This window comes from Anabrus simplex, chromosome 1 (assembly GCF_040414725.1).
Source record: "Anabrus simplex isolate iqAnaSimp1 chromosome 1, ASM4041472v1, whole genome shotgun sequence".
NCBI classification, from domain to species: Eukaryota; Metazoa; Arthropoda; class Insecta; order Orthoptera; family Tettigoniidae; genus Anabrus; species Anabrus simplex.
In genome coordinates, this window is record NC_090265.1 from 417,840,313 (window position 1) to 417,866,418 (window position 26,106).

General features: G+C 39.2%; 1 protein-coding gene across 1 annotated transcript in view; it reads left to right on the plus strand.

The window, feature by feature from the left end:
• The window catches only part of LOC136871635 (uncharacterized), a 193,933-nt gene that overhangs the window by 63,489 nt on the left and 104,338 nt on the right, over positions 1 to 26,106 (plus strand). Inside the window, exon 4 of the mRNA XM_068227138.1 lies at positions 14,922 to 15,108. Within this exon, the coding sequence (XP_068083239.1) occupies positions 14,922 to 15,108 (187 nt within the window). The remainder of the gene's footprint in view (positions 1 to 14,921; positions 15,109 to 26,106) is intronic.

The following is a 26,106-nucleotide window of genomic DNA, read 5'->3' on the forward strand; positions in this document are numbered from 1 at the left end:
CTTCCTGCGCTGCTGAGTTGCAACATTTTACTACGCCACCTCAAAAATCTTTGAATCAGGGTGCACGTGAAAGTGGGATAAGCCGATCAACCGTACGTCGAAATCTGAAGTCTGCAAAGTGGAAAGTGTACATTCCAAGATTGCCGCATGCTATGAACGAGGACGACCCGGATCGAAGGATGGAGTACTGCGAGGATGAACGGTTTTCATGGATGGTTATCTGGTCCGGAGAGGTGCATTTCAAACTGAATGGTACTGTAAACCGCCACAACTGCGTGTACTGAGCTCCTGAAAATCCTTACGTTCACGTGGACAAATGTGTTAATCTACCCGGTGTTAACGTTTTTGCCGGGGCAAAAGAGAGCTAAGCAAAACAAAGCAAAGCAAAGTCATCTCCGTACAGGCCATGAAGGCCCTTGGAGGGTTGGAAGGTAAAGGCTTCCACCATTCGTAACCTCGGCACGTGATGGGGTAGAGTGGTTAGGTCTACGCGTGGCCGCCTTTGCCCCCAGTAATTAACCTGGTACTTATTTTTGGTATAGTGCACCTCAGGGCCATATGCACCTCCGAAAGTGGAAATCTCGTTTCTTAAATTTTACGACTTCCTGGCGGGGATTCGAACCCACGTCCTTCCGGGCGAATCGAGCACGCCTTTATCGCCTCGGACAGGCAGCCCCTGCAAAAGAGAGCTACCCCAGCGAAATTTAAGATCGCTTGGGTGACGCATGCACTTGAAGCTTCCTTGTCCTTGTCCTTGAAGCGTAAGTGGGTACTTTCCTTTTCAAACACAGTGCTGTGGACACTCTTCATATACTACTACTACTAAAATGTTTTCATTCCTCCCTTGAAGGGGGAGGCGGGCCTCTTAGACGGTGACGCCGTCTCTCAGGCCGCGAGATTTGGTACGGTGAAGGAGATGAACGGAGAAGATGAGGAGGTTGACGGCGTGGCCTATACTAGGAACTCTTCGGACATTCACCTTAGTGCAGGAGAATGGAAAATCACAGAAAACCATTCTCAGGACAGCCAACGGTTGGGGCCAGCCGTGAGGTCCAGCCCTGTCCCGTCTCCCGAATGCAGAGGCGTAGAGCCACGGTAAAGCCGTGACCACCCCTCCTCTGCTCGGTTGGCCGATCAGAGTGCAGAGCTGATGGACCACGGACCAGCCGTGGCCACTTATGGGCCGAGACCCACTCTGCATACTCTCTTCAAATTCAGAACTTCTTTGTTTAAGCCATCTGCATCTACTAAGTCTTAAGGGTACATGGAAACAATATATTTCGTTTCCATTTAGAGTTGATCATTATCTAAGTCCATGAAAGTCAAAATTGGTGAAAGAGAAAATATATCAATTCAGAACCGGTAAATCTAGTCCCCGAAGTTGCCATTACGAAATACTGAGCAGGAAAACTTACAGAAGACTTGAATTCATTTGTTGCTTCTAGTTGAAGTTCGTCTTTAAGCATTTGGTAGTCTGCTATGTCGCATACTAGTAATGAAGTAGGAGGAGATGCCAATTGCTTCGGCAACTATTTCTGATTCTTGCAGAATGATTTCCTGCGAATGTAGTAAGTTCTACATCTCATCAACTAAATCTTTAATGAGTTGGATCTCAACATTGGGGAGAAAACCCTTTGCTCTGAATGATGGCATTCTCCCGGTCAGTAGCAGACAGAACTGATGCCAAACTTATGACATCAAAAGACCCTTGGAAGATATAAAGTACCGTACTGCTTAAATCCCGTCTCTGTGGTGTAGTGGTTAGTGTGATTAGCTGCCACCCCCGGAGGCCCGGGTTCGATTCCCGGCTTTGCCACGAAATTTGAAAAGTGGTACGAGGGCTGGAACGGGGTCCACTTAGCCTCGGGAGGTCAACTGAGTAGAGGTGGGTTCGAAGTGGTTTTCCGTAGTTTCCAACTTCTCCTCCAGGCAAATTCCGAAATGGTACCTAAGTTAAGGCCACGGCCGCTTCCTTCCCTCTTCCTTGCCTGTCTCTTCCAATCTTCCCATCCCTCCACAAGGCCCCTGTTCAGCATAGCAGGTGAGGCCGCCTGGGCGAGGTACCTGTCATTCCCTCCAGTTGTATCCCCGACCCAGAGTCTGAAGCTCCAGGACACTGCCCTTTAGGCGGTAGAGGTGGTATCCCTCGCCGAGTCCGAGGGAAAAAAACCGACCTTGGAGGGTAAACAGATTAAGAAGAAGAAGTCTGCGGAGATAATGGGACGTTTTGTTTCAACAATTTCCAGCGACCAGGGCTGCTAGAAAACAAAGAGTACATTCAATGTTTCAAAAAACCAGTGGACTTCATTTCTGCATTTAACATTTTGCGACAGTGATATTTTTCCATCAATACATCGAGTACTGAAATTGTTTGCTGTCTTGTCAGTATCCAAAGAACCTCCGTGGCTCAAACGGCAGCGCGCCGGCCTCTCGACCACTGGGTTCCGTGGTTCAAATCCCGGTCACTCCATGTGAGATTTGTGCTGGACAAAGCGGAGGCGGGACAGGTTTTTCTCTGGGTACTCCGATTTTCCCTATCATAATTCATTCCAGCAACACTCTCCAATATCATTTCATTTAATCTTTAGTCATTGCCCCAGAGGAGTGTGACAGGCTTCGGCAGCCGGCACAATTCCTATCCTCGCTGCTAGATGGGGTCTTCATTCATTCCATTCCTGACCCGGTGGAATGACTAGAAACAGGCTGTGGATTTTGATCATTGTCAGTATCTACTGCTACGCCATAACACGCTCTTTTTTTTCATTCCTGAAGTATTTAACAGCTTATTTGCAGATATGTTTGCACAGGAAGGATTGAATGAGTTCGCTCTTTTGTATATATATATAAAGAAGAAACTGTGACCGTAGAAAATATAATCCATGAGCTGGCCAGAAAACCCAGGAGACTTCTGCTGTTGTAATCATCAGTATGAATAAAAATGTGTCACCGAGCTCGATACCTGCAGTCGCTTAAGTGCGGCCAGTATCCAGTATTCGGGAGATAGTAGGTTCGAACCCCACTGTCGGCAGCCCTGAAGAAGGTTTTCCGTGGTTTCCCATTTTCACACCAGGCAAATGCTGAGGCTGTACCTTAATTAAGGCCACGGCTGCTTCCTTCCCACCCCTAGCCCTTCCCTGTCCCATCGTCGCCATAAGACTTATCTGTGTCGGTGCGACGTAAAGCAACTAGTAATAAAAAAAGTGTCTTAATTAAATAACTGTGTTATTTTGAAAGTTTTAATTTAGTGTTTCTAATATCACAATATACACCCAACATAATTTTATAGAAGTCCCCCCCCCCTTTTTTTTACAATTTGTTTTACGTCCCACCGACACAGATACTGTAGGTCTTATGGATAGGAAACGCCTAAGAGTGGGAAGGAAGCCGCCGGGGCCTTAATTAAGGTACAGCCCCAGCATTTGCCTGGTGTGAAAATTGGAAACCACGGAAAACCATATTCAGGCCTGCCGACAGTGGGGTTCGAACCCACTATCTCCCGGATGCAAGCTCACAGCTGCGTGCCCCTAACCGCACGGCCAACTCGCCCGGTCCCCAAATGTTAATACTCAGTATCCCCCACCCCCCACCCCGGGAAAGAATATCTGCGTACTCCCCTGGCTCTATCTTATCCATTTTACTCACCCTTCAATGAACATTTACGTAGAAATGCCGACCTCCATTTTCTTGGATCAGATTTGTGAGTTTTATTAATACTAATACGTGTAAAACAAGAGAGGGGAGAAGATGAGTAGTTTGTACTTTTTATTTCGTGCAAGTCTTTATCGTGTCATAAACTGAAACATAATTTTAACTAAAGGGTTTGAAATTAATGTTAGATTTAAAACAAGAGCTATACGTTAAATAAACGAAGTGATTTATTGTGTGAACCAAAATACCTTTAACACCGCATCAAGACAGATACACTACTCTCCTTCAAAGTTCCCACTTTCTGTTTCCTTCTAATAGAGGCTAAGGCAGTCCTTGCCGCATTTTGCCCACATCCTGAACAAATATAATTAATCAACCATCTGCCCGGCCTCTTCTTGCATTATGTATCATACCTAATATAATCTGCTATAACCATCCAACCCACAGTAAGTTGCACGTTTCTGAAACATGTTCATTTCTCTTTGCTGTCTGAATGCTCGAAATGCAGTTATTGGAATTTCATTTTTTCCTTTTCTTCTTTTTTCTTTTTTGCGTCGCACAGACACAGATCCGGTCTTGTGGCGACGATGGGACAGGGAAGTGCTAGGAGTGGGAAGGAAGCAGCCGTGGCCTTACTTAAGGTACAGCCGCAACATTTGCCTGGTGTGAAAATGGGGAAACCACGGAAAACCATCTTCAGGGCTGCCGACAGTGAGGTTCGAACCCACTATCTCCCGAATACTGGATACTGGCCGCATTTAAGCGACTGCAGCTATCGACCTCGGCAATTTTCACTAGTGTAAAAAGTCTCCCTCGCATTCTTTCCACGCTTTCTCTTCCCGTGAAAACGAAATAAATATTGTACAGGCTCCACGTTTCGCCGGTTAATAAGCTCCTCAGCTTGGCTCTAAGTAGGGTAGGTAGCCCAACCCAGTCTAGCTGAGCCTGCAACCAGTCCCGTTACTAACGGGCACAGCGACCGACAACCGGGAAAGTGTGGTCGCACGCGCGCGCCGTCTTCTATCGCTTGCCGTCTCGCAGTCATTTTCCGCCGGTAATGAGCTCGGTTGAAGATGACGGAATCACTTGTTAGATGTCTGCTAAGCGGGTAGAGACTACTGACCTCTGGAGTAGTGGTAGACAACTTCTTTCGTTCGAGCCACCGCCGTCACGATCCTCCTATATTGCCTGTTCTATGGGAGACTTTTTGCGAATAGGATGCGACAAAAATTCTCCGCTAGATGACAGGCATAGACGCACAAAGTTCTCAATGCATTATTATGACGGCAGCCTACTATGCAGCATAGTTATATGTTCACTGAAGTCCGTAAATTACATCAGTAATATTACATATCGGTAATTCCCTGTATGAAGTCGCAGTTGGTCTTTTTAAATCACATTTTTTAAATATTATCCTGGACGAAGGCTTGGAGTGATACACCGGGCTGATAGCATGATTTTTTCTTGCCAACACAATATCAGGTAGTAGAGGTCTTAAGAACTTGGTTTACTGATATTCTTTGACCTCACACTGTAACAGAACTCATTCTGAAAGGGAAGAAGTAGCAAGTCCTCGTATTACGCTCGTAAGTTTGGAGGACTACCGACAGTAGGGCACAGCAGCTACTACAAACTCCTGCAGATGCTTCATCAGAGCAACAAAACAAAGTTTTGGGTTTCGAAGTCCTCCTTTGTCCTGATGCATAATCAGTTCCATTTATTGGTGTCGAAGCTCTAGGTAGGGAGATGATGTTGACGAAAATGCCACACTCCATCCTCTCATCAACAAATACGACCAAAGACCCGCGAATTAGAATTTGATTTTCTGTTTCTAGATTGATTAGGGCATTATCATTTGTATATTTGAGTTTGCCCAAAATGTCTAAACATGAAGTTTTTTTTTTTTTTTTTTTTTTTTTTGCCCGTCACAATTTTTATAACTATCCTCCACGACTTTAATCACTTTCTGAAATAAGGTGTTAAGGTGTAAAGGCCACAGAGGCGAAGGTAATCCTAGGATATCAAACTACTTCCCTCATTAGGACCTTGCCTAGAGATAGCCGACAGCCACTTTTCTCTTAATTCCCCGTTAGACGGTATTTTATGGAATCGTATCTCTTCGGGCTGCGAACCAGAGTTTGCAAAATGGTACACAAAAGTCAAGTATTTCGAGGAAAAATCTGAAATTTCAGTTCTAAAAAGAAAAAAAAAAAGACTTGCACAAACGAAAGAAAACAAGTACACTGACGATGATGATGATGCTTCTTGTTTAAAAAGGCCTAACATCTAGGTCATAAGTACACTTTAAAAGAATTCATTTCACAGTTTTATACAAAATATCACTTGTACAAACAGAAGTGAACAGGCGCGTTTACTCATTGTAAGAAATAACTCAGCTTTTCGTACACTTACCTAGCATCAATAACACAATGCAACACCCACACTGACCGCGAGGATTGTGCGCCTACTACTGCACTCTTACGGCGACTTGAAGAAATATAGGTATTCGGGCCTTCCTGTGTTCACTTGTGGCATACAGTAGGCAGTATACGAGGATCGAGACGGCGGTGGTGCGAGCATCCCCCAAAATAAATTCCCCTTAACTTTGTTATCTTGACATCTAAAATAAATAAATAAATAAATAAATAAATAAATAAATAAATAAATAAATAAATAAATTAATTAATTAATTAATTAATTAATTGTCCGCCTCTGTGGTGTAGTGGTTAGCGTGATTAGCTGCCACCCCCGGAGGCCCGGGTTCGATTCCCGGCTCTGCCACCAAATTTGAAAAGTGGTACGAGGGCTGGAACGGGGTCCACTCAGCCTCGGGAGGTCAACTGAGTAGAGGTGGGTTCGATTCCCACCTCAGCCACCCTCGAAGTGGTTTTCCGTGGTTTCCCACTTCTCCTCCAGGCGAATGCCGGGATGGTACCTAACTTCAGGCCACGGCCGCTTCCTTCCCTCTTCCTTGCCTATCCCTTCCAATCTTCCCATCCCTCCACAAGGCCCCTGTTCAGCATAGCAGGTGAGGCCGCCTGGGCGAGGTACTGGTCATACTCCCCAGTTGTATCCCCCGACCAAGAGTCTGAAGCTCCAGGACACTGCCCTTGAGGCGGTAGAGGTGGGATCCCTCGCTCAGTCCGAGGGAAAAACCGAACCTGGAGGGTAAACAGATGATGATGATGAATTAATTAATTAATTAATTAATAGTCCGCCTCTGTGGTGTAGTGGTTAGTGTGATTAGCTGCCATCCCCGGAGGCCCGGGTTCGATTCCCGGCTCTGGCACGAAATTTGAAAAGTGGTATGAGAGCTGGAACGGGTTCGACTCAGCCTCGGGAGGTCAACTGAGTAGAGGTGGGTTCGATTCTCCCCTCAGCCATCCTGGAAGTGGTTTTCCGTGGTTTTCCACTTCTTCTCTAGGCAAATGCTGGGATGGTAGCTAACTTAAGGCCACGGCCGCTTCCTTCCTTCTTCCTTGTCTATCCCTTCCAATCACCCCATCCCCACCAAGGGCCCTGTTACGCATAGCAGGTGAGGCTGCCTGGGCCAGGTACTGGTCATTCTCCCCAGTTGTATCCCCCGACCCAATGTCTCACGCTCCAGGACACTGGCCTTGAGACGGTAGAGGTGGGATCCCTCGCTGAGTCTGAGGGAAAAACCTACCCGGGAGGGTAAATAAATAAATAAATAAATAAATAAATAAATAAATAAATAAATAAATAAATAAATAAATAAATAAATAAATAAATAAATAAATAAATAAATAACATTCCAACTCAACAAAGTTATTAATAATAATAATAATAATAATAATAATAATAATAATAATAATAATAATAATAATAATAATAATAATAACGTATTTGTGAATATTGTAGCACAAAAATAGACATGACCATCAAAAACCAATTGTATAATAATAATAATAATAATAATAATCGCTGACCTGGGTTGATGCAACATTTTTTTTTTTTTGTAAGGTAAGCCATGTGGATTATACAAACAACCTTCTGCTTAGTTAGGCATTATTAATGATAGCAGTATGAAATGAAATGGTGTATGGCTTTTAGTGCCGGGAGTATCCGAGGACACGTTCGGCTCACCAGATGCAAGTCTTTTGATTTGACTCCTGTAGGCGACCTGCGCGTCAGGATGAGGATGAAATGATTATGAAGATGACACATACACTCAGCCCCTGTGCCAGCAAAAGTAACCAATGATGGTTAAAATTCCCGACCCTGCCAGGAATCGAACCCGGGACCCCTGTGACCAAAGGCCATTTAGCCATGGAGCTGGACATGATACCAGTAAAGTCAAGGAATAAGATAGCATGGAGAAGAGCATCTCAACCCAATATTATTTAAAAGTTGGCCTTTGCTAAAAAATTATGGTTGGCTGTTTTAAGGGAGTCAAACATCAAAGTCATTGGCCCCTCTTTGCTAAAAGGAGTAAAGCCAAATTTGGGGAAAATACATTTCCTTATGTGGGGTGGGGTTCTTTGTCACTCTCTCCTTACTTTTTTATTCTTGACAGGGCGTGGTGACATGTCACTAACAGTTGGAGACTTTTTGCCATGCTGATCGATCTTTGGCCAGCTGCAAATCCTCAAATAAAGACCTTCCAATCGACCCATCTCGCAGGTCTCCTTGAGGTCTCCCACCAGATACATTTCCTTCTACCACCATCTTTTTTTCATGGCTTCCTTCCTCCTTGAAATGTGGCCAAAGCATCTCAAGAATGATCGTTTGACCTTCTCCACGAACCTCTCCTTGACTCCAAACTCCTCAAAAACTGAAGTGTTGGTTTGGTGTTCCATCTTCTTTCTGCCAGCTGTTTTAACTGTCCAGTGTCTCAGCGGCATATGTGGTGGTGGAAATATCAGCGCTTTTACCATTTTCTGTAGGTTAACCTAAACGTGACCTGGTTATTCAGTGTTTTAAATTAAATTATGTATGGTATATTTTAAAAGTGAACCTACCCTGTTAAGATATCTTCAATACCATTGTTCCAAAGTAGTAGTGCAACATACCCTATGTTCTACAGTGAAGTTGTTGTATTGTTGTTGTCGTTGCTGCTGCCTCACTGAGAACAGCTGCTTAAAAAGGGTTAAGAGCCCTTCTTATATAACATTATAAGGCAGTAATTCCTTTCATTTGTTATAAAGTATTATAAATATTATTGTACATGTGATTATAATCATTTTACTGTTTGAGAATTAGGCAATGTTCAAGGAACAAGGGATGAGAACACAGAAATCCTGTAGGCAAGTAAGTTAATTCCTGAGTTAGTCCCAGATGAACTGTGTATGCTTCATGAAGATGTCAATGCCCAATCTTTAAAAAAGACTGTGTAATTGGGGGAAGTGTCTGGTGATTTATACACCATGTATCACTTTCTCTCCTCTGCATGTGAAACTACCAACTTATATAAAATATGGAATATTTGTGGAGTTGTCAGTTTTCTACAATAGTTTTGGAGCAAGCTCTAAAATAAGGATATTGCTTTGGAGAGAGTTATGGAGCAACACGCTCACAAATTGTAGTGTGGGAGCATTTGACTTAACTACCACAGAGAATGTACTATGTGGGGTGAATTGCCTTAAAGTTTACATAACTATTAATTTTCCTACTGTATGTACCTTTCTGTATTTGACTTCATTTGTCACTTCCTTTCTGTTATGTATATCGACCCACAGGGTTCCTTTTCTCCTTTTGTGTTTGTCCTGTATTTTTAATCTTTTCATCTCTTCCTTTTCCCTGTGTTTATCAGAATTTCTTCTTATCACACACTTCCCACATCAGGACTGAAGATTTATCAACATGGCCGCTCAGTGAGTGGTGAAGCCTACTCTTCTCAGGAAATTGAGAAAGGGGCTGAGAAGAAACAGATGTAGAGGTATTGAGATTGATGAGGGGAGAGCCTAGTTGAAGATGTGGAGATTGTTCTTGTCCTCTTGTGCTTTCATGCTAGTCCTTGTCTTCTTTTCTATTGGTCCTTCTCCCCGATGCTGACCAGTCATTGTGTTCATTCTACTGCATGTTCCTGTCTTTCTATATATGGCATGATTTGATTCTTGTTGGTTCCTTTTCATTACCTATAATGATGTTTATCCTATTATGTGTTCCATTTCATACTCCTATCTTTTTACACATAATGACATTTTTCACTTGTTTGTTCCTTATTGCTCAATGTGCATAGATTATCATTAATGATAAGGAGAAATCACTTGACAATTCCTATACTCTTGGCATATTTCATAATATTCATCAATGTTCATAATCATCATCATCATTTCCCATTATACAGCTGTAGCCGGGTAGGGGCAAATATGGTTCCTCTCCACTTTCTTCGGTCTTTCCACCACTCCTCCTCCAACACTGTGTCCCAGTCCAGGTTTCTTTCTCTAATACTGCGTTGGATTATGTCCTTCCATCTCAATCGTGGTCTTCTGTGGCCTCTCCTTCCTTGCATTTCCATCACTTTTTTTTGGCATTCTTTCATCACTCATTCGCTTTATGTGCCCAAACCATCTTAATTGACTCTTCTCTATTCTATCATTCATTTTTTTCCACTCCAATTTCTTCCCAGATTTTCTTATTCCTTATTATGTCTCTTCTACTCTTCCGTATCATACTCCTCAAGAACTTCATTTCGCCTGCCCGTATTCGACTCTCATCCTTCTTTGTCATTGTCCAATTTTTTGCTCCATAAGTTGTTATGGGTACATAATACATCTTGAACATAGTTTCCTTTGCTTCCATTGGCACATCTTTGTCCCATAACATATTTTTTACACTATGATAGAAACAACTTCCAGCTTGAATCCTCTTACTAATTTCAGCATCCAGTGGAGCATTCTCCATTAATTCACTCCCCAGGTATTTGAATGTCTCTACTACTTCCAGGGGTTTGTCTGCAAGTCTAATCTGACCTTTCCCTTCTTTCTCCCCTCAAGTCATAACAAGAGTTTTACTCTTTTCTACACATTTTCAATCTACATTCTTCGATCTTCCCATTCACCACATCCAACTGTTCTTGAACCTTCATGTCGTCTTCTCCCCAAATCACAATATCATCTGCAAACATGTTCATTTCTTTTCCTCCACATGCTGCTTTTGCTGTTTTCATGATGTCATCCATTACTATTGTAAATAGGATTGGTGATAGAATACTTCCCTGTCTCAGCCCACTAGTGATTTTGAACCAACTTGTCCTGCCAATTTGTGTTTGCATGCAACTACAACATTCCTTGTACAATGCCTTGATCATTTTTATTAATCTCTGTTCAATTCCTTTTTGCACCAGACTGTCCCAAACTTTAGTCCTGGGGACACTGTCATATGCCTTTCAATGTCAATGAATGTCATCACCATCTCATTCCCATACTCTCTTTGCTTTTCCATTAGTTGCCTCATAATGAAAATGAGCTGTATTGTTGACCTTCCACTTCTGAAACCAAACTGATTTTTATGTATCTGATTTTCAACCCTCAGTCTTTTCCTACTTTCCAGTATCTTCTCCATTATCTTAGCAACATGGGATATCAGAGTAATTCCCCTGTAGTTCTTCAATACTTTCTTATCGCCTTTCTTAAAAATTGGGATGATTACTCCTTTTTGCCAATCCTCAGGGACCTCCTTATTCTTCCAGACAATCCTGAGAACCCAATATGTCCACTGCTGGTCTACAGCTCCAGCTGCCTTTATCATCTCCACTGACATTTCATCTAATCCAGTAGTTTTTCCATTCTTCATCTTTCTTACTGCCATTTCAATTTCATTAATTGTAATTTCTTTATCCATTTCTTCATCAACTACTGTAATTGCCTGTCCTGGTGGTCCATTGAATGACTGTCATTAGTTCTCATGTTCAGCAACTTCTTAAAATACTCTCTCCATCTATTTCTTATTTCTTCTGGCTTTGTTAATATTATGCCATCTTCATCCTTCACAAATCTGGTGTTTTCTTGATCTCTCTTTATGTTTCATAAGATACCATACAATAATTTCTTGCTGCCCTGTATATCATCTCTCAATTTCTGTGTGAATAAGACCCAGCTTTTCCTCTTTTCTTCCTCCATTACTTTCTTGCCATATTCTTTGCCTCCACATATTTTCTTCTACTTTCTTCAGTCTTAGATATTTTCCATGCTTTCCATGCCATTTTCTTTACCCTATCATTCCACCAGTGTGTCTCTTTGTCTTTCACATTTCCTGATGTTCTACCATATAACCTTTTCTGCACATCCAACCAGTGCTTCCTTAAATCTTTTCCATTCATCTTCATCATTCCCCATCTCCATCCTGGGTAACAAATGTATTAGTTCCCTTTGAAATTCTTCTTGTATGCTTTTCTCCTTCAACTTCCATACTTTAATTATTTTCTCTCTTCTTAATGGGGGTTTTTCAATCTTTCCCACTTTCAGTTTTCCTATTACATCTCTATGATCTCCACCAAGAGCTTCTTCAGGCATGGCTGTAACATCTGAAAGGTTCTTCGGGTGTTCTTTCTCGATTATTATATAATCAATCATGGTCTTTGTTCGTCTGTCTCTCCAATCATACCTTGTAATCTTCTGACTGTTCTTCTTCCTAAACTAGGTGTTTCTAACAATCATATGGTTCCTCATGCAAAAATCCACCAACAACTCGCCTTCTGGATTTACATTTCCATATCTAAAGGGCCCTACAACATCTTCCTTCCCATGTCCTTCCATTCCACCTTGTGCACTCCACTTACTCTAAAAAGTTCTCTAGATGTTCATCTATGTGATCCGTTTGTGGGGCATACAACTGGAAAATATCTTTCATGCCATTTTCAAACTGGAGTCTCATCACCATTATCCTATTGCTGACGCATTTTGTAGACTCCACATATTCTTGGATTTCTTTTCTAAGTATGATGGCCACTCCATTTTTTACTTCACGTCCTCTGCTGTAATACAGCCTGTATCCTTCTTTCAGAGGAATCTCTCCCATGAAGTCAACCAGTTCTTCTGTCTTTCCTGTCAGTGTCAGAACATTTATTGTTGCAATCTTGATGTAGTTTGGTGCTGGTTGCCCACTGCTCACAGTTCTCCCAGCACCCAAAGAGCTGCACGTCGCTTTTAGCAGGATATGCCCTAACCTTTTCCGAGGCATCATATCTGCTTTATCCATATAGGCTATTGTTACAATGGGCTCACCACACCCAAAAGTATTTTATACCTACTGCCAGGTTCAAACTTAGGCCGCCCCTAACATGGAGATAGACGCCTCTCGTAGACGCCCCTCTGGAGTACAGATGCTATGGGTTTGTCCGCCATCTCCTTCACCCATAACCCAGGGCAGACGGCCTCCTTATTTATGAGTCCTGGAGAGAGGGTGTCCCAGTATTTTAAAGCCCCCAGGAATTGGGCTACCTGTTGGTTCGCGGGTTGTATTGGGTATTTCAACCAGCCCTACATACTGTAGGGGCCCCCTATCTGCCACCTCGGAAGGTAACCTCACCCACAAAGGCTGAGGTTATTTGCAGGGTAATATTTATAACATAATTCATGAATTATTCTAGTTGAATTTGTTAAGATTTTTAACAGCTAAGTGTGAAAGACTTTACTCCCTATGTGTCATATACCTGCATACCTGAAAGTGTAACACAAAATTGTGAGAAAACCGCAATACTAACGCCTATGTGTTACACATAAAAAGAAAGGTCTCCATCTCAGGATTACTAGAAAAATATTTCTTTCATTTAGTCCTTTATTTGCATAAAATAGTCATTTATTCAAATAATATGATGCTCAGGTCATTGCAGTTAACTGTATCACTAGTAGGTGGCTGTATGAAAGTTTTCTCTGCTGATCTTTCTATGCCAGCCCGATAGAGGGCTCTGTGAAAGTTGTCTGTGCAGATCTTTCTATATTAGTCTAATAGCCTACTCTGTGAAATCAAGTTATAACCAGAATGTAAGTTATTGTTCTGTATGACAAATTTATAAAATTAGAAGTCATTACAGGTGCTTCCAAGAATGAGATACTTTATCTACCCAGGATTGGTTTGGTGTCTACTGACAGTAACCTGCCTTTCAAATTCTTGCTTCTGCAATGACCATTAACAAAGCACAGGGTCAAAGTTTTAACAAAATATGTACTGACTAATCTCGGAGCGTTTTTCAGCCATTGTCAGTTATGTGTGTCATTTAGTAGAGTTGAAGCTACGAGGGATGTCAAAATTAAAATTATAACTACACCAGTCTACCTCTGTGGTTTAGTGGGTAGTGTGCTAGTGCTACCACCCTCGGAGGCCCAGGTTCGATTCCCAGTTCTGCCACAAAATTTGAAAAGTGGTACGAGAACTGGAATGGGATCCACTCAGCCTTGGGAGGTCAACCAAATAGAGGGGATTTGATTCCCACCTCAGCCAACATGAAGTGGTTTTCTGTGGTTTCCCGCTTCTTCTCCGGGTAAATGCCAGGATGGTACCTACTTAAGGCCACGGTCGCTTTTCACTCCTAGCCTTTTCCTATCACATCATCGTGTCGGTGCGACATGAAGCAAATAGTAAATATATAGATATAAACCTACACCACATGAGGTTCAGTTCCCCAAAATTGAAGGGTATTTCACAAAAAAAAAAAAAAAAAAAAAAAAAAAAAACTTTACAATGAAATACTAACATCAGTCAATGAATCATCTTCTTCTTCTAACTGCTTTTCCCATACCTGTAGGGTTGCAGGTGCGAACTGTGTCGCACATGTGGATTCAACCCTGTTTTATGGCCGAATGCCCTCCCTGACGCCAACCCTATATGGAGGGATGTAATCACTATTGCGTGTTTCTGTGGTGGTTTGTAGTGTGGTGTGTTGTCTGAACATGAAGAGGAGTGTGTCGGGATAGACACAAGCACCTAGTCCCAAAGCCAGAAGAATTAATCAGAAATTATTAAAATTCCTGACACGGCCAGGAATTAAAAACCCGGAATCCTCTAGGGCAGTACGCCGACCATTCAACCAAGTCAGGCTGATATCAGTCAATGAATAGGACAGTTAAATACAGTCATTTACAGTGAACTGTAGCCTACTTTATTAAAGTGATTCATAACTGTTGAGAATGGTCTTCCGGAGTTCAGTATATTTTCGGTTACTTTATAAGGAAATCCATTTTTTAAAGTCAATTTCATTTTTAGTTTTTTTTGCGGCTATTGCTGTGACAGGCCACTAGTTGTTTATAAATTTCTTAGTAGAAGAAAATATCAATCTACTGTACTTCAGAAGTGTATTTATTTTGTTGCAGGTCGTGGGGGAGGGAGTGGAGTGTTTAATTCACGAGACACTTGCAGTGGAACACCATCCCGCCTCTGCAAGACTCGCTACAATACAACTGCGCCAATGTATGGAGTATCCCTTACATCAGGACAGCCTGTCACTATTGTACAGAAATTCCCTGATCTTCTGCAACAGGTGGTGTTTGAAGTGTGCGAGTAAGTATGCTAGTAGGTTCTACCAGAAACATTAAACAGTTTTAAGATTTTATTGAAAAATAAAGATTTTATTGAAAAATCTCTTTTTAAAAACTCACTATCAATTATTAAAAATATAGTTGCCTGTATCCACAGTTTCAAATGTCACTTGCATATGATTGCAAGAGCAGATATTTCCAGGCAGTAGTGGCAATTGGGAATTAGAAGTGTGAGGAGACAAAAATATTTATAGACAAATAAAAGTACCTGGGTTTGTTAATAATTAAAGAAAATAAAGGAATGAATTAGCTGCTTTTAAAAAATAATTCCTAGTCCGGACAGCTAAAATGGAATAAAAATGTAATGTTTTCTCCATAGACGCAAACCCCCCTAATTATCACCACTGTTTCCGGGGAGTTTTTCAGTAAAGAATTAGTGCTATATAAGATAGAAGATATTTGGATTTAGTCTATTAATCTTCTGGCATCACAATGATATTTTGAGAGGTTCTTCATATCATAACTAAGGCTCGGATTTTTACGACTAACAACTCTGGAATTCCATGCACGCAGTTATGCCCTAAAAATATAGCAAAATGACAAAAGAGCTTGGAAATAGGATGCATAATAAATTAAGTAGTCCAAAATTTGCTTAGAAGATCAGCAGCAAATTGATGACTTTCTTTTGTCCTCCCTCTTTTAACAACTTACTGCTCATGAAAATTGTTATTTTCAGAAATAATTTAAATACAAAATATTTCTAAAGAAAGGAAATCCAAATAAATTAAAACAAACAAGATTGCTTGACATTATTTGGAGAACAGCTAATAAATCTATTATAACATGACCAAAAATATACATTTATATAACTTTGTTTTGGTCAAATATGAGTTAAAGATAGAACATAGTAAAAATGCATTTTATTTCATTTACCACTGACCTGCATTTTGGGCTTTTGCCCAGGTGGCAGATTCCCTATCAATTGTATACCTTTTCTTAAATGGATTCAAAGAAGATGGAATTCTATCGAATGTCACCCTTGATAAATTAATACTATCCCTAATTTCTCTTCCTATAAATTAATATTTGCCCAAATTTGTCCTCTTGAATTCCAACTTTATCCTCATATTATGATCTTTCCTACATTTAAACTCCATTCAAGCTTATTCATCTACTAACGTCATTCCACGCCATTTCTCCATTGATAGCCCAGAAAATAGCTCTTCTCCTCACTCCCAGTTCTTCCCAACCCGAAGATTGTAAGGTTTTTGTAACACCTCTTGTTTACACCTCTTGTACTGAATAGGTGGACACAGTAATTTTGTTCAAGAAATAATTTTACTTACATCTCTTGTTTGTCGTAAATCACCCAGAACAAATTGTGTTGCTTTCCTTTGGATCTTTTCCAATTCTTGATCCGCCATGAACCTGCAATCGACCTGTTCTCCGTTCCTGACCGGCCATGAACCCAGGCTAGCATGTCTGCTTACACCTCCCGATTCTCGAAAATGTCTTATCCAGCATGCTCCCATACTCTTCTTCCAGACTTGTAAATAAATCTAAATACCGTATAATCTACTGAGATTTTTGAAATGGTGTATTAGATCGAAATGATTAGGATAACTTGCAAAACAGCAGCTCAAAAAATTTCAATGCAAGTTTGTCCATACCAACGGCACAGGTTAAGCTAGGAATTTCTCCATCTCCCTACAAATCGTTTTCCTTCAATTTTTCCTTTGATGATGAGTTGGAGAAGTTTACATCGTTTACCCCTCATGATGTGCCTGATGTATCTGAGCTTTCATTCATCGATGGTTGTTAGAAGCTCTCTTTTCTTATTTAACAAGTTGAGGACTCCCTCATTGGTTTTCCTTTCTACCCAGGATATCCAAAGCATTCTTCTGTACAGGTACATTTAGAAAGCTTCAATCTGCCTCTCCAACAAAGGGGCCGGACTGAGTGGCTCAGACGGTTGAGGAGCTGGCCTCCTGACCCCAACTTGGCAGGTTCGATCCTGGCTCACTCCAGGGGTATTTGAAGGTGCTCAAATACATCAGCCCCGTGTCGGCAGATTTAATGGCACGTAAAAGAACTCCTGTGGGACAAAATTCCTGCACCTCGGCGTCTCCGAAAACCATAAAAGTAGTTAGTGAGACGTAAAGCAAATAACATTATTATCCAACAAAGGGCTGAGCGCCCAGCCTTCAAAACCATACAGATAGACAGGGAAATCATAGCATTGCAACTCACGAACTCAGAACTGAAGGCGAGATCTCTACTGGTGAATACTGATGAACAAGTTTTTGGCATGCCCAATCCTGGATAAGATTTCATTCTTGGGATAATGCTCAGCCACTATAGTCCCAAGATATTTGAAGGATAACACTTGTTGAACAATTGTGTTGTTAATGTGCCAGGTGGCCTGCTTAGGTGTTTTTGAAAATACAGTACATTTAGCTTGCTCTTGCCAATATTCATGAAGAGACCAAATGCTGCAGTGATCCTTACGATGTTATTATTAATAAGGCTAACACAACTGTATCATCAGCAAAATGCATGTTATTAATGACATTGCAATTTATCCTAATCCCTAGATTAATATAATTAACAGCTTCTCTGAACACAGCCTCAGAGTAGATATTAAAAAGGACAGGGGACAGGACACAGCTGTGTTTGCACACATCTACGCATAGCTTTGCCCTCAGTTGTGTCTACCTCTATTTTGACCTCTGTTGTTTGGTTCCAGTAAAGCTGAGTGATGATACGTAGATCACCATCAAGTGAAAATTTTCATCATCATCAGTTAACAGTTATCTGCATTTACGGCAGTTGCCCGGGTGGCAGATTCCCTGTCAATTGCTTTCCTCATATTTACATTTATTTATAATATTGTTTACCTAGCTTTTTCTTAAACCAGCATCAACACCAATAGTTTTTAAACCTCGGCAAGCTTTTCATGAGATACACAATCAAAAGCTTTTTGGTAGTCAATTAAGCATACGTACATATTGACATTCACATCCAGACATCTCTGAGTCAAAACATTAAGAGAGAAAATAGCATCCTGTCTTCCCAGTCCGTTTCTAAAACCAAACCGAGTAGGACCAATTTGGCGTTCACATTTCGCATAGATACGAGTGTGGATGATATGTAGGAATACCTTTAAGACATGGGACATTAGGCTGATCATGTGATAATAATCACAATGTGACACACCAGCTTTTTCTTTAGGTATGGTAACAAATGTTGATTTCACCCAGTTAGATGGAATTCTCCACTGTAACTTAATCTAACATACTTAATCTACTGAACACCAACAGAACGACTGAATGTAAAATTTAAATAAATATCAATAATCTTTATTACTACCAATAAATAGCAAACACCAATATCTATCGCAATAAATGGATCACACACACATGAAGTTAACCACATTTTATTCGGTATCAACTATGTTATTATTATGACAGGACAGGGCACTTTTAACAACCAACCTTTCACCAGCATTCCAAAAACCCTGACATCTACAATTACTTCCATCAGTCTTTGCTGCCTTTCTCTTTTTGTTACAGTCCTGAAAGGTTTCCCAGCCACTTGATCAGCCTTTCCAGGTGATTACCAAAGTCTTCCCATGAATTTCTTTTTGAGTCTATTATTATTTGTTTCATTCTTTTTATCTATGTACAATTCTTTGTCTACAGCAGTTCTTGGTTTGGAGTCATTTTTGATACATCTTCCTTTTATGGTTATTTTCGTCCATCTTTTCACACAGTTGTTCCTTGGCATTCCCATGCCGTTACTACCATAGCATCCTTATATGCTGCCTATTCCCTTTCCATATCCTGTTCTCGTTGACTGTTCATTTTTTTGTAAATTTTCACTAATCATTTCCATATACTACCATCTAATTTCCTCATCCAGGGAGTTCTCTACTTTTATCCAACTGCAAGCAGACTCATTTTCTCTATCCTAGGCCTAATAATAGTTTACTGCAGATCATATAGCAGTCTTTATCATAAAAAATTCCTCAGAATTCACATATATTCCTAACAGATTTCCCAGATTTGAAGTCAGTTATGACTTAGTCTATTATAGGTGTAATATCTCTACCCTCCTATGTGTAACAATGAATAGCCTTCTCCTTGAAGAATGAATTCAAAACTGCTTATCCCATACGAGAACAGAAGTCCAGTATGGTATGTAAGTTATTTGTCATTCCTATTAGTTTCCATACCTTCTGCACATTTGCCCATTACCATCTTGTATCCTGCAGTACTATTTTCAATTCTAGCATTGAAATTCCCCATTAACACTGTCTGTCCATGCTGTTGACCCAGACTACAGCACTACTCATTGTTTCATAAAACGTGTGTGCTTTACCTTTGTCAGCTCACTCAGAAGCTGCTTTTCTTGTAGTTAAAAATAAATGCAAATGAAAGGAAGGTTATTCCAGTGAGGGTCAACTTGTAGAATTCCAGCAAGATATAGCAGATATTTTAGATTCAGGGACTGTATCACTATCGACCTATCCAACGCTTTAATAATAACCAATAAGATATTAGATGAGTATGTACTGCTTTGTGTAAACTCTTCCATTTTTCTTTCTTCTTACAAGTCCATATAGCATCCTTTTACCAATACCATATACATGTCCTCTTCCAACTCTCATGTAAATCCTTCCTAACTTTTTCAATCAATCAATCAATCAATCAATCAATCAATCAATCAATCAATCAATCAATCAATCAATCAATCAATCAATCAATCAATCAATCAATCAATCAATCAATCAATCAATCAATCAATCAATCAATCAATCAATCAATCAATCAATCAATCAATCAATCAATCAATCAATCAATCAATCAATCAATCAATCAATCAATCAATCAATCAATCAATCAATCAATCAATCAATCAATCAATCAATCAATCAATCAATCAATCAATCAATCAATCAATCAATCAATCAATCAATCAATCAATCAATCAATCAATCAATCAATCAATCAATCAATCAATCAATCAATCAATCAATCAATCAATCAATCAATCAATCAATCAATCAATCAATCAATCAATCAATCAATCAATCAATCAATCAATCAATCAATCAATCAATCAATCAATCAATCAATCAATCAATCAATCAATCAATCAATCAATCAATCAATCAATCAATCAATCAATCAATCAATCAATCAATCAATCAATCAATCAATCAATCAATCAATCAATCAATCAATCAATCAATCAATCAATCAATCAATCAATCAATCAATCAATCAATCAATCAATCAATCAATCAATCAATCAATCAATCAATCAATCAATCAATCAATCAATCAATCAATCAATCAATCAATCAATCAATCAATCAATCAATCAATCAATCAATCAATCAATCAATCAATCAATCAATCAATCAATCAATCAATCAATCAATCAATCAATCAATCAATCAATCAATCAATCAATCAATCAATCAATCAATCAATCAATCAATCAATCAATCAATCAATCAATCAATCAATCAATCAATCAATCAATCAATCAATCAATCAATCAATCAATCAATCAATCAATCAATCAATCAATCAATCAATCAATCAATCAATCAATCAATCAATCAATCAATCAATCAATCAATCAATCAATCAATCAATCAATCAATCAATCAATCAATCAATCAATCAATCAATCAATCAATCAATCAATCAATCAATCAATCAATCAATCAATCAATCAATCAATCAATCAATCAATCAATCAATCAATCAATCAATCAATCAATCAATCAATCAATCAATCAATCAATCAATCAATCAATCAATCAATCAATCAATCAATCAATCAATCAATCAATCAATCAATCAATCAATCAATCAATCAATCAATCAATCAATCAATCAATCAATCAATCAATCAATCAATCAATCAATCAATCAATCAATCAATCAATCAATCAATCAATCCAGATTTAGGGCAATTGCCCAGGTGGCAAATTCCCTGTCAGTTGTTTTCCTAGCCTTTACTTAAATGACTGCAAAGAAATTGGAAATTTTATTGAACATCTCGCTTGTTAAGTTATTCCAATCCCTAACTCCCTTCCCTATAACAGAATATTTGCCCCAATTTGTCCTCTTGAATTGCAACTTCATCTTCAAATTATATCTTTCCTACCTACTTTTAAAGTCACCACTCAAACATATTCATCTACGAATGTCATTCCACGCCATCCACATACCACTTAGTCGAGCAGCTTGTCTCTATTCTCCCAAGTCTTCCCAGCCTAAACTTTGCAACATTTTTGTAACACTACTCTTTTGTCGGAAATCACCCAGAACAAATCGAACTGCTTTTCTTTGCATTTTTTTCAGTTCTTCAATCAAGTAATCCTGATGAGGGTCCCATACACTGGAACCATACTCTAGTTGGGGTCTTACCAGAGACTTATATGCCCTCTCCTTTGCATCCTTACTACAACCCCTAAATACCCTCATAACAATGTGCAGAGTTCTGTACCCTTTATTTACAATCCCATTTATGTGATTACTCCAATGAAGATCTTTCCTTATATTAACACCTAGGTACTTACAATGATCTCCAAAAGGAACTTTCACCCCATCAACGCAGTAATTTGTAAGCTGTGCAGAGAGTGCTTGTGGCAGAATAGCTGAAAGAATGAAAGATAAAGAGACTGCATGGTGAATGAGATGGCAAAGGAAGCAGTGAAAAAAGAAAACATGGCAATTATGAAATGGGGATAAAAAGGAAGAACATTATCAGGAAATGAAAAGAAAGTGCAAGAAAGTAGCAGATGAAGAAAAGAAGAAAAGAAGAACTCCTGAATGTGAGAAGGAGTGTAGAAGATGATAGAAGTAGAGTGTAAGGAGACAGAATCTGAGAGTGAAATTACAATGGAAGAGATGAAAACTGCTGTCAAACCAATTAAAGAGGGAAAAGCATGAGGATTGGATGAATTGTCTATGGAAATGATAAAAGTAGCAGGACCCATTGGTCCACAATAGCTGCATAGGCTATTTAGATGTCCTTGGAAAGAAAAAATGACTGGAGTAAAAGAGGACAAGAAGATATATGATAATTAGTCATCAAATTTGTGTGCAAATGCATATTTTATTTGCCAATATGTAGACCTCCAAAACCAACAAGGAAGTGCATTTGAAGGTGAAACTGTTTGAATTATTTTAATAGTGCTTTTTTTTTTTTTTGCTAGTGGCTTTACGTTGCACCAACAATGGGATAGGAAATTCCTAAGGGTTGGAAGGAAGCGGCCCTGGCCTTAATTAAGGTACAGCCCCTTGCCTGGTGTGAAAATGGGAAACCACAGAAAACCATCTTCAGGTCTGCCGACAGTGGGATTTGAACCCACTATCTCCCGGATGCAAGCTCACAGCCCCTAACCGCACGACTAACTTGCCCGGTTTTTAATGGTGCATATATATGCACATTTGCATTGTATTAAGAATTGTGCATACATTCCAAATTTTGGATTTATTGTGCATGTTTTTTTATGAATATTTTAACAGGTTTTACAAGCAATTTTCAAGAAAATGTAAAGTAATTGTCGTGAACTCTTTCGGAATGAGTGGCCTTGTTCATAATGAACATTACAACTGTGGTAAGATTTCAAGGAAAAATGAAGACAAGAACACAGCAAATGTCAATTCCTGTCAACATTGTAGAGAAAGCATTATTTTGCGATTCCGCGGAGAAACAGTCCAGAATCCATGTCATTCCATGCCAACTCACCACTGACAGCTCAAAACATACCGCATAGCTGAGCATCTCGTCTCCTCACTCCCAAGTCTTCCCACCCTAAAGTTTGCAACATTTTAATAACACTTCTCCGTTGGAAATCACCCAGAGCAAATCGTGCTGCTTTCCTTTGAATTTTTTCTAGTTCTCGTATCAAGTAGTTCTGGTAAGGGCCCATACACTGGAGCCATACTCTAACTGCGGTCTTACCAGAAAATTATATGCTCTCTCCTTTACACCCTTACTATAACCCCTTAATACTCTCATAACCATGTGAAGAGATCTGTTACCTTTCTTAACTACCTCGTCAATATGATTACCCCAATGAAGATCATTCCTTATATTAACATCTAGGTACTTACATTGTTTGCCATGAAATACTGTCACCCCATCAACATAGTTATTAAAACTGACAGGACTTTTTCTCTTCGTGAAACTTACAACTTGACTGTTCATCCCATTTACAATCATACCATTTTATGCTGTCGACTGCACTACATTTTTTAAGTCCTCCTGCAGTCGCTCACAATCTTGCAACTCTTTTACTAACCTATACAGTACAACATCATCCACAAATATCCTTTTCTGTGATTCTAGATCTTTTCTCATATCATTTATATAAATACGAAAACATAAAAGTCCCATAATACTGCCATGCAGGACACCCGTCTTAATCATTACAGGATCAGATAACGCTTCACCTACTCTAATTCTCTGAGTTCTGTTTTCTAGAAATGTAGCCACCCATTAAACCACTCTTTTGTCTATTCCAATTGCTCTCGTTTTTGTCAGTTATCTCCCATTATTTACTACCCTATCAAAAGCCTTGGATAGGTCAATAGCGATACAGTCCATTTGATCTCCTGAATCTAAAATATCTGCTATATCTTGCTGGAATCCTACAAGGTGAGCTTCAGTGGAATAACGTTTCCTAAACCTGAACTGCCTTCTATCAAATCAGTTCGTAATTTCACATATGTGTTTAATATAATCAGAAAGAATGCTTTCCCAGAGTTTACAAACTACACATATCAAGCTGACTGGCCTGCAATTTTCTGCTATCACTTGATCTTGCCCTTTCACTTTCAATGCTGAGGAGGTTGATTTCAATGAATCTGTCTTGGGTCATATCATTTCATAGTTTGTTCTTTATAAGTTCTAGTTCAAAAATGATTGTTCAGCAGAAGAAACAGTAACAGGAAGAGTTAGAAACTGGTAAAATGCTGTGCATAAGTCTGGAACACTTGCATCTGTGATTAAGTTATCTACTGCTAATAGCCTTGTTACAGTTACAGAATTTGTTATGGTGATTTCTCTTTTTAGTGTATTTTGCGAGAGAGCGTGCTGCTCATGTTATGAGAGACAGCTGTGCTAGACTCAATAATTGCAGGTACCGAGCTCGATAGCTGCAGTCGCTTAAGTGCGGCCAGTATCCAATAATCGGGAGATAGTGGGTTCGAGCCCCACTGTCGGCAGCCCTGAAGATGGTTTTCTGTGGTTTCACATTTTCACACCAGGCAAATGCCGGGGCTGTACCTTAATTAAGGCTACGGCTGCTTCCTTCCACTTCCTAGGCCTTTCCTATCCCATCGTCGCCGTAAGACCTATCTGTATCGGTGCGATGTATAGCAAAGAGAAAAAAAAAATTGCAGCTAAATACATTCACCAGATATCTGCTTACGAAATATAAAAACAATTTTTTACAACCCATTCTACAAAAGCATCATTATGTAACCCTTCCTGTTCAGAATGGAATTCTGGTAAAATGAATTGTGTGTGTATGTATGTATTTATTGATTTATTTATTTGTTTTTATTTATTTATTTATTTATTTATTTATTTATTTATTTATTTATTTATTTATTTATTTATTTATTTATTTATTTATTAATTAGTTATTTGTTTATTTAAGTCTGCGGGCTCTCTTAAGCCGCAGGCCTGTTTGCATTGCAGGCCCTGACATTATGTCATTGCTAAATGGGCTATACCAGTGGGACCACTTATACAGTGAACTCACAGTGCAGGGGACAAGAGCAAAGGGAACCTACATTACACATGCAAAGTAGCTCAATAAGCACGTTGCAAATTTTGAGCATACATTTCTATTACAGTGTAGAGGCTCGTTAAGGAAGACTTAAAAAAAAATCCACCCCTAAGGGGAGAAACTGGGATAAAACCCTGAAATCCAAAATATTCTCAAATCAAATCAAATCAAATCAAGTCAAAATCTCTTTATTTGCAAATGAGGTATCTACCACGGTGTCCAAAAACTTTCAACAGAAAAAGTTGAAATTTCACTCAGTGATTACTTCTTTATGTACTAGATGTTAAATAAGACAAGGTTAGAAAAAAATCAGCACTTAAGGGTTAAATGGGGTTAATACATGAATACACAAAATATTAATTTCTCTGAAACCAAGGTTGAAATTTCACATGATGGTTCTTTCTGTATGTCTTAAATTTTAAACAAGAAATTGTCTAAAAACAGCACACTCCCAAGGGGTTTTGCCTGGGGTAAAATCTGATGACAAAAGCATTAATTCTACGGAACCATTTGACATACAAGGTTGAAATTTCACACGATGGTTGTTCCTCTATGTCTTAATTTTAAATATGAAGCAATCTTAAAACAATGCACCACTAAGGGGTTTTGAGGAGGGTTAGGGACTGACGACAAAAATATTAATTTCTTTGAAACTGTTTCACTTACAAAGTTAAAATTTCATATGATGCTTGCTCCTCCATGTCCTAGGTTTTGTAAATAAGAAGTGGTTTTAAAATTATACACTCCTAAGGGGTTTTGATCGAGGGGTGAAGACTGATAAGATTATTCATTGCTACAAACTGATAAAAGTTGTAATTTTACAAGAAGGTTGTTCTTCAGAATGGAATTCCAGTAAAATCAATTAATTGTGTGTGTATGTATTTATTTATTTATTTGAACTCGTAGTGCAGTTCACTCGTAGTTCACTTCTGTGTCCTAGATGTTAAAATAAGACAGGGTTTATAAACATTCCAGTTCTATGGGGCATAATCATCATAAAAATTTAAAGCTATTGTAAACAATGTTGATGTCTTGATACACTTCCTAAAAGTCTATTAGCATACATTAAAATGATTATTCATAACCCATTTTTGGAATCTTAGTTCCATCATCAGTCAATCATTAAAAAAATTAAAATGTTAAAATTCACATAATTGTGTCATCTTGATTTTAAAACGTAGATGACAGTTATGCTTA